Source organism: Apium graveolens, chromosome 7 (assembly GCF_009905375.1).
Source record: "Apium graveolens cultivar Ventura chromosome 7, ASM990537v1, whole genome shotgun sequence".
NCBI lineage: Eukaryota > Viridiplantae > Streptophyta > Magnoliopsida > Apiales > Apiaceae > Apium > Apium graveolens.
This window is the reverse complement of record NC_133653.1, coordinates 224,734,500-224,744,171: the sequence shown is the minus strand read 5'-3', so window position 1 is coordinate 224,744,171 and position 9,672 is coordinate 224,734,500. Positions and strand designations below refer to the sequence as shown.

General features: G+C 35.2%; 1 protein-coding gene across 1 annotated transcript; it reads right to left on the bottom strand.

Annotated features, from left to right (window-relative positions):
* Positions 1-1,464: 1,464 nt before the first annotated feature.
* Positions 1,465-5,686, bottom strand: LOC141672463 (carotenoid 9,10(9',10')-cleavage dioxygenase 1-like). The gene is made up of 12 exons (XM_074479072.1): positions 5,225-5,686; positions 4,993-5,130; positions 4,488-4,590; positions 3,698-3,960; positions 3,432-3,611; positions 3,225-3,303; positions 3,024-3,105; positions 2,869-2,931; positions 2,597-2,735; positions 2,184-2,511; positions 1,895-2,103; positions 1,465-1,816 (listed from the first exon to the last, which is right to left on the bottom strand). Exons 1-12 carry the CDS (start codon positions 5,327-5,329, stop codon positions 1,703-1,705), a joined length of 1,803 nt encoding a protein of 600 aa, XP_074335173.1. The 5' UTR covers positions 5,330-5,686; the 3' UTR covers positions 1,465-1,702.
* Positions 5,687-9,672: the final 3,986 nt, after the last annotated feature.

Here is a 9,672-nt window from a genome sequence, read left to right as displayed (position 1 = left end):
ATTTTTATAACTCATCAATCATAATTTTTTAGCATGTGTCTATGTGCACACACTAAACAAACCGTAACTTAAATCTGGCTATGCAGGACTGCATAAAAATTGGTGTTGAAATATAAACAAATTATAAGTCCAAATTTAGAAGCTTATCCCGACCCATGGCCTTATTGTATATTATGCAGATATTTAGCTGATGTATCTACTAAGAAACACATAGGTTAACTGGAGACACGTACTAGTTAATGCGTACCATGGACGAAGGTTGTGATATTGGAGTCAACATTGTTGGCATTAAATTTCAGGCAATGACTACTAGAATTGTATGGATGTAGTAAAGCTCAAGTATGTAAACTTGGGTTATCATAGTCTGGTGCCTTACAGTAATTTCTTGATCATGTGTGGCTCACTCCTACAGTGGCTAATTCTATTTCAAGCTCTTTACATAACAAGTATCAGTATGAATTCAAATCAAGGCTATTCGTGATTGATATTGTACCTTCACCTTCGGTTAAATTATGTTTGTATTAGTCCCTTTTTTAAATTGTCCTAACACATATTGAGTACGTATTGGTTTACAATACATGAAACCACGCAAAAATGAAAATGTGGTGTAAATGAAGAAGAGAATGATGTAGTTATCACCTCCAAGAGTTCAGTTTAAAGCACAACGTGCTAATTACCTACCGATATTGGATTTATGTGACGGACAAGTCACCATTGACGCGCACTCTCCGGCATCATCTCAATTGTCATGTAAGTGAGATACTGAGATATGGAGTAGTAAAATACTGAGTAGTTGATTGACCAATCAGAAAGCAATTGTAGCATTCCGAGGTTTATGTATCCTAGTAATTACATAATTGCAGAGGTAATTAATGGGTTTATGTATCCTTGTTGGTGGTCATATCACAGCCATCCTCTCCATTCTTTACTTGATTTATCAGTGCTTAGCTTCAGTAGCAGCTCTGCTTGTATACTACTCAAGTGGGACAGGTACATCCCAGTTTGGGAAAATTTCACAAATTTAAGTAATTGTTCAGCATTTTTTTGTCTCTGTTGTAAGTAAATGAATAAGCACACTAATCGAAAATGTCTGTAATTTGATATGCAGAGTACTCCAGTACACAGACTTGCTTCTAGAATGGACAGTATACAAGGAGTTGTGATGGAGATTGTTTTGACATTTTCATTGGTTCTCACAGTATATACTACTATGGTGGATCCAAGAAGGGCTTTCTTTATGGTCAAGGTCCAATACTAACTGGGTTTGTAGTAGGGGCCAACATCATGGCTGGTGGAGGCATTCTCAGGGGCTTTCAATGAACCCAGCTATATCAATGGCGGACCAGTATGTCTCTGTTCCTACTTGATGTTCTGTATACAGGACTCGCGTTATAGGGATTTACTGGTGTATATATCGTTATTTAAAACATTATGTGGTCCTAAGATCACATTATCGTATTGAAGAGATTATAAAAGATATTATTTCCCTTGATGTGTCAAAATCGGTACTCTTTCACAAGTGCCAACCGTTGAGGTTGATCTAGCAATCTAAAGTACAAGTTTCAGTAAATTAATCTCTATTGTATTTGTAAGTTGACAAGTTGTAAAATGCAGCAGTACTAGCGAAAACAGACTGTCACTTCTTTCTATATACTCCAGTATGTACTTTAAGTTCTTAAAATGCTCATTTCCTAACGTTTCTTTAGGTAGCTCCTTTTCTCATAAAAGCTCCATGAAAACCATAAGGAACTCTGCTCGGTAGTGTAACTACTGCAACCGGCTTCTCTGAAAATCTTTTAGCATCAATCATGTACACCTGAAATGCAAGAAACGAACATTATTCTACAAGACCTTAATATTAAACAAAAGAAATCTGATCACCACTTTAAATTACCTGAGATACATTAGTATCTTCACAGTGTACATATGTCACTATCCAACCATCATCTTCTTCACTCCCTTCAATCTTGGACACAAATGCTGCACCTGAGCAAAATGTTTTATCGGGAAAAGCATGATATTCAATCTTTATTAAATCTTTACTTGTTTCCTCTCCTGATTCTTCAAAACACAGCTTTCCCAGGCCTCCATATTTCGCCATGCCTTTAGGTATATAAAAGGGGGGTTCAGTAGATAATCATCATGTTAGAACTGAATTGATGTACAGAGACCATTTGTAATACCTGCTGCCGAGCTTGCATCTGTATCAACAATTTGTGTATATGCAAACTTATTCCTGTTTCCGTTAACATTTTCATTGATCATAGGGAAGTCCATGGAATATTTTGTTCCTGTTAGATTCCTCTCCCCCACTCCCCCTGTTTTTATGTTAAATCTCCATTCGTAACAGCGAGAAAAAAATAATGCATCTGATACTTCAGCATACAAATCTCTCTCCGAAGAACTAGAACTAGTGTGCTTGAACCCATTGGAAAAATACTCAAATCTGTTAAGGCCAAGATCAGGTCCTGGTATTATTGAACCCAAAGCTCTACAGGCCCACATTACAACCTAAAAAAGATTTTGTATTAGTATCTTTAACATCGCAAATTGAACTAAGAAATCTTGTTATTTATTCTTTGTATTTATCCATTACCTCGTCGCCATCTTCAAAACAATTGACTACATGAAATGCACTACTTGGTTGCACATCAAACCACTGTATAGATTCTGCATCGCCATAACGAGGCATCACTCCGATTCTTGCATATTCTTTATCTTCAAACTTGATTAATCTAAATGGCAAAATATATCATATTAAGTAGGATAAGAAATACATTTGTATGTTGAAGTGCTTCAGTAACTTCCTTTATTATCTAGTCTTTACACTTGGAAGAAAAAAAGGATGTTATAGAAAGAAATACTCACGGGCCTCCACGAATGAGTCGATTAGGATCTAATATCAATGGAAAGTCAAGTAAAACATTGTACCTGCCAGTTAAGGTTGCCATGGACCAATCAACTAAATATATATTCTGAATGACAAGGAATGAGAACTGAGTAATAGTTATTTACAAACGTACCTCTCCGTTACCCCTATATCATGGCAAAGGCTAGATCTTTTATAGTTAAGGTCCACTTTATGAACCAATTTCCTGCCATCAGCTGAACAAGAATTTGATCAAGACTTTGATGCAGAGCTGAATATAAACTAAATTTTGACAGAAAAAAAAATTATCAAACCAATTAAGATGAATTTGATGGGGGCCTTAAAGCTTATATACCTGAAAGTATCCCCAGTTCAAGAAAAGGTTTCTTTGCATCAACACCCATGAAAACTAACTCTCCTGTACCTGGAGCTTTCTGTTACAATTTTTTTGATCAGGAAAATCTTTACAATAGCAGGATAGCTAAAATCAAGGAATTTCACATCATATGAAGTATCAAATGGCAGGTTCTATGTCAGAAAACTCAAATGAATTTGCACACACCTTTGGATGGCTTGTGAAGGGTCTATTCCAAGTGCCGTTGACATCCCATGTCCCAAATGTTTCAAGTGTATCAATATCGATCTCCTGAGGCATGTCACTTTCAGCAATCGAGTAATACTTTCCCGCATGCTCGAAAACATTGGTATTACTAATATATTTATTGACTTTTCCAAATCTCAACTGCAATAAATGAGCATAAATTGCAATAAGCTCGACATCATATTAAGTAGAACCTGAAAAACATATGGATCTTATTACGTGCTTACCATGTTTAGGAGATAAGCAGACACAACAGCTGCAGAATCACCTTCGATTGCCGGAATAAAACATGGCTTGTTCATTTTGCTTTCCATCTTGAAAGTCTCAGTTTGAACATGTCTATTGTTGTAGTAGACGCTACAGACGCCACTAGAAGTCTCTTTTTCGAAATAAATTGCATGAATCATTCCTTCTCCTTCTACCCATATGTGATTTGATCTTCCCAGGATTGATACAGTTGATTTTAATCCACCAAAAAGAGGATTTGGGCCTGCACTCATTGATGGAAATATAACATATTCGTAAGACAGGACTACTCACATGTCATATAGTTTGTACCTCTAATTAAGTTTTCTGAACAAATACAGATGCGTCATAATCAAAACCACAGTGCAGATTTTATGCACATTATTGTTAGTATTACTGATCATTTTAAACAACAAACTCTACATATGTGCAAGATTCACTTCATCAACATAAAAGAGCGTAGAACATGAACGGCCTCTTTATGTTGTTCTTTAATACATAGGAGAGGAACTGAATCAAAACTTACTATGGAATTTTAGGCCAACTTGTTATAAACAAACGGCTACTTATTTTGGTCACCATATATTTGGAATTTATAACTTACCTTAACCAAACTAATTAGCTTCCCTTCACATGCATCTAAGATCAAGATAAGAATATGTAGGTCGTCCAAGTACATAAAGACAACACAACATTCATTCGAGGTACAAATATTTATGTATGTAATTGTAATACATCAATCAAGATTCTGATTTGGCACAGAATATATACCGTTTCTTACGTAAACACCATCCGGAAAATCACACGGAATCGCCCCTTCAACGTTACTTACAAGAACTTTGTTCCCTATCTCTTCAACTGGAGCAAAATTTCTCTGGTTTCAAACAAGTTATATGTTGTGGTTATGCTTCAGATAAATACATATACGACATACATGGACTGATGGACATGTATATACATGAATAAGTTCAGTTGAGAGCACTATTTGCGTTTAGAACAATTCATTTTTTTTTAATGTGCAAAAATATACATCAAATATTGTCCAGAATAAAGTGTAGAACAATATTTTTTCAAGATTTCTACTTTAAATTGTGTGTTTTCATATAACCTAAACCTTCGCTACAAAGTAAATTTGACGGATTAAAATATGATTGGGCCTAAATTTGACCGCCAGTGATCATATTCCCGGTCAACCTTTACTTGTAGCTGGCCAGACTTAAATTTATGTGTGTAGCCTAAATGCCTCATCATAAAAACTTGTATTCAGAAAAGTTACCTGAGTTTCGAGGTACGGCTGGTCGACAAATTTGAACACCTTGTCCACAAAGGCATCCAACAATTCAAAAGAAGTGTTCTTCAAAGTTTTCTCAACATCAATGTTCATCGGAATATGTTGCAAGTCTCTGAATAAGGGCTGTTCCACAATTACATATCACAAAAAAGTATTAATCAGTGACATCTAAAATATTATTCATCTGAGACAGAGCACAAACTTATGAAAAGATTACCTTGAAGGAAGAGATCATTGTGCTCATCAGGTGTTCAACTGTGTGTGGAGTGGAAGGTTTCTCTGCAGACAACTTTAGTCGAAAAGTTGTATTGCAAATCGCCATCTCTATGTGTGTGTGTTTTCCTACATGTGTGAACGTATGTATATTTATATGAAAGTTTTGGCACCTCTGACAAAAATAAAATTTGCTTTTTTAGACGACCTATTTTTTAACCGGATACTACAAGAGATAATCCATTAATACTTAAACTATCTCATCACGCTTTATACTATAAGTCGAGTTTGTTTAATCGTACAATAATACAACAAGTTTGCTGAAAGAGATCATAATGATTATCTGTCAAAACATATCTTTTAAGTTTTAACTTGAGAGATTTGTAGTTATTAAAGATTCCATTAGTGGGCAAACAGCATCATTTTAAAAACTTTTGGCTGTACTACCAAGTACAAGACGTCCATTCTAGTTTCTGGAATATGCCCACCAAGTGTTGGTTGCTGACTCTCATCCTGTTTTACAAAATATATTTCATAAGCATGCGTGATTATGTAATAATAACTATCATAATACATGATTTAGAATTCTATAGAAGAATTGAACTTGTCAATCACTTTTGATGTTATGCCTATTTGGCTGCACCTGGTCTCTTATTATTATAACAAGACTAGTTTTTACTTTGTAAGCATGTATTGTTCTTCAAATTTTATTTGTTGAAAAAGGAAAGGGCTACACCCTGTTGGATTTAAACTAGAGCTACTGGTGTATGTATGTGATAAGTGTTGATTTACTGGCTGGACATGGGCTTTTATTTATCTGACACTCACAATATAAAAGAAAGTAGAGAGCAAGAGACAATAAAACAAATAAAAACTACATCTTATCATTACTCTGAAACCAAATACATGTTTAAATACTACTGCACACCCAGGGTGGTTGCACTAAATCTGGAGAGAAACAAGCAACATGCTTAGACTAAATCAACTACGCAAACAGCTCCACTACTTCCTATTTTTCCTCAACTTCCCTCCTGACTAATTCTTCACTGTTATCTATTATAATTAATAACAATGATTTATTTCCTAAGTAACCAAAACATAATAAACGTTTAAATAATCCCAACAACAAGGCCCATCAACCTAAACAAAGCCCATCAGTTTAGATTACTCCAACATTCACCCCCTAATCTAAACTTACGAAGCACTTTCTCTTCGCCTGTGATGTACTTCTCACCACCATCAATTTTGATGCACTTTCTCATCAAAGACACTTTGGAGCACTTTCTCTCCAAAAACACTTTGGAGCACTTTCTCTCCACAGCTCTAAAGGAGTGGTTCTCCCTCGATCAATTGTGCCATCCTTTCTTCATCATTCTGGAATCTACAATTCTTTGCCAGATGCCCATATTTTTTGCATTTGTAGCATTGTGGCTTTCCTTTGTACCAGCAGTCCTTTTCTTCATGACCCATCTTATGACAATGGTTGCATTGAACTTTGCCTTTTGAGGATGAAGCTTTGGCTAATAGGAGTCCCTCATTTTTTTCACCATTTTCTTCCTTTCTCATGGTCCTCCTTTGATCCACGGCGTGAAGTGAATTGATCAATTCTGAAACAGTTAATTTTGAAAGATCTTTAGTATCTTCAAGTGAGGAAATTTTAGTTTCATACCTCTCGGGAAGAGTCACTAAAAGTTTGTCCACAACTCGTTGACTTGAGAAGTCTCCACCAAGTAATTTGATTTGATTAACGATGGACATCAACCTACTCCCATATTCCTTGACGCCTTCATTACTTTTCATTCTCAACATCTCAAACTCTCTCTTGAGGTTCAGAATTTGCATCAGTTTGGTTTGTTGGTTGCCTTCAAATTCTTCCTTAATTTTTGTCCATGCTTCTTTAGGAGTATCACAACCCATAATAGTTGTAAAGATCTCTTCCGACACAGCCGAATGTAGACATGAAAGTGCCTTTGCTTCTCTTGCCACTTCTTCATCACGTTTTTTGATTTGTGCTGCTGTTGGATTTTGTGGAAGAGGGATTGGCTCAACATCACTCTCAATTGCTTCCCACAAACTCATAGCTTTCAAATATGATTTCATTTTGATAGCCCATGAATTATAATGATCTCCTTTGAATAATGGAATAGAGACGGAGAAATTGTTTGATGCCATGGAAAATATTAAGGATAATATATATATGTATATGTGTATTTTTATAAGAGTTTTATAAGCCCCAGATCATATGGCTCTGATGCCAAGTGTTGGATTTAAACTAGAGCTACTGGTGTATGTATGTGATAAGTGTTGATTTACTGGCTGGACATGGGCTTTTATTTATCTGACACTCACAATATAAAAGAAAGTAGAGAGCAAGAGACAATAAAACAAATAAAAACTACATCTTATCATTACTCTGAAACCAAATACATGTTTAAATACTACTGCACACCCAGGGTGGTTGCACTAAATCTGGAGAGAAACAAGCAACATGCTTAGACTAAATCAACTACGCAAACAGCTCCACTACTTCCTATTTTTCCTCAACTTCCCTCCTGACTAATTCTTCACTGTTATCTATTATAATTAATAACAATGATTTATTTCCTAAGTAACCAAAACATAATAAACGTTTAAATAATCCCAACAACAAGGCCCATCAACCTAAACAAAGCCCATCAGTTTAGATTACTCCAACATTCACCCCCTAATCTAAACTTACGAAGCACTTTCTCTTCGCCTGTGATGCACTTCTCACCACCATCAATTTTGATGCACTTTCTCATCAAAGACACTTTGGAGCACTTTCTCTCCAAAAACACTTTGGAGCACTCACTACTTCCTATTTTTCCTCAACTTCCCTCCTGACTAATTCTTCACTGTTATCTATTATAATTAATAACAATGATTTATTTCCTAAGTAACCAAAACATAATAAACGTTTAAATAATCCCAACAACAAGGCCCATCAACCTAAACAAAGCCCATCAGTTTAGATTACTCCAACACACCCAACCAGAGTGTTGTATAATGGTTTTTTGTTCCCTAATTTGTTTCTAATCTTGTCATTGCTGATTGTTGCTAATTAAAAGAATGTTAAAAACGAAAATGACTGCAACCTTTATTTATTTTTTCTATCTCCATCTCTAAAATCAACTCAAAAAATACATCCGCAAATGTTAAACATAATCACACACCCGCATTATCTTTAAGGGAGATTTGATGGGAGCTTATCATATAACAAATTTTATTTCTTACATCTGCCATCCATATATGCACAAATGATATGTGAAAATTGAGATCCAAAATTTTGATCTTTAGCTCACCTCACCAATATATCCTGTAATTGCATGTAAGGCCAACTTATTTCCAAGTAAATATCGACTTTACTGCACAAAAATCTAAGAGGAAGAGACAGGACAATCAAGCATTCCTTATAGATAGAAACACGAATAAAATGCCAAGACTTGATAAACGTCCATAACTATGTACGGACTTTACTCAAATGTGAGGTACGAACATAAATTCGTGCAAGACAATTTCTGGGAGTATGGACAAGTATAAGATTTGGTCAAGCAGCTGTTGGCAATCGGCATGATTTAGAAAAACAAAAGCAGGTTTCGTTCTGCTGGTGAAACTTGTCTGATGAATCCAGCAACTGTACCACTGTCACGCCGAAGTAGGGACACATACGTTACTTGCCGCCCCCTTGTCTCATACTCCCTCTGCCCTATCCATTTTTTTTACTGTTAATATTTTGGGCTGTACCATCCATTTCTTTACATTCCAAAAATAGTAAACTTTTAATAATATAAAATATTCTTTACATTCCAAAAATAGTAAACTTTTAATAATATAAAATATTATTACACCCACTAACTTCCTCCACTCTCTCAAATCTATTACTCCCTCTGTCCCTCTCATTTGTTTACACTTTCCTTTTTGGGATGTCCCTTCCAATTGTTTACATTTCAAAATTTTCCAAAAATAGTAAAGTTTTTATAATTTTTTAATTAACTACATCCACTACTTTCCTCCACTATACCCACTTTATATATATAATATTAATCGGTCCCACTAATTTACCCACTTTTTCAACTTTTCTCCCCTACTTTATCATTTTTCTTAAACTCCGCGCTACACCCAAATGTAAACATTTGGGAGGGACAGAGGGAGTATTAAATATTAATAAGTCCCACTACTTTAACCACTTTTCATTATTTTACCTGCTTATATATATATATATATATATATATTGGTCTCCGTGCCCACCATTGGTCTCCGTGCCCACCAGAGATGTAAACATCCTGGTGGGACGGAGAGAGTAATAATTAGTCAGACACGTATATCACATACTAATTCTTCCACAATAGCCGTATGAAATTTAATTTTGTTAAATTGTACTAAAAATTTATGTCACAAAACTACTTTCACAAATTAAAATATACATGCCTA

Coding starts and splice junctions, on each gene's coding strand:
- LOC141672463 (XM_074479072.1), bottom strand. CDS start 5,329: ATGGCGATTTGCAATACAACTTTTCGACTAAAGTTGTCTGCAGAGAAA. Junction 3,961..4,487: donor TGGTGTTTACGTAAGAAACG/GTATATATTCTG, acceptor CAATGAGTGCAG/GCCCAAATCCTCTTTTTGGT. Junction 3,304..3,431: donor CCTTCACAAGCCATCCAAAG/GTGTGTGCAAAT, acceptor AAATTGTAACAG/AAAGCTCCAGGTACAGGAGA.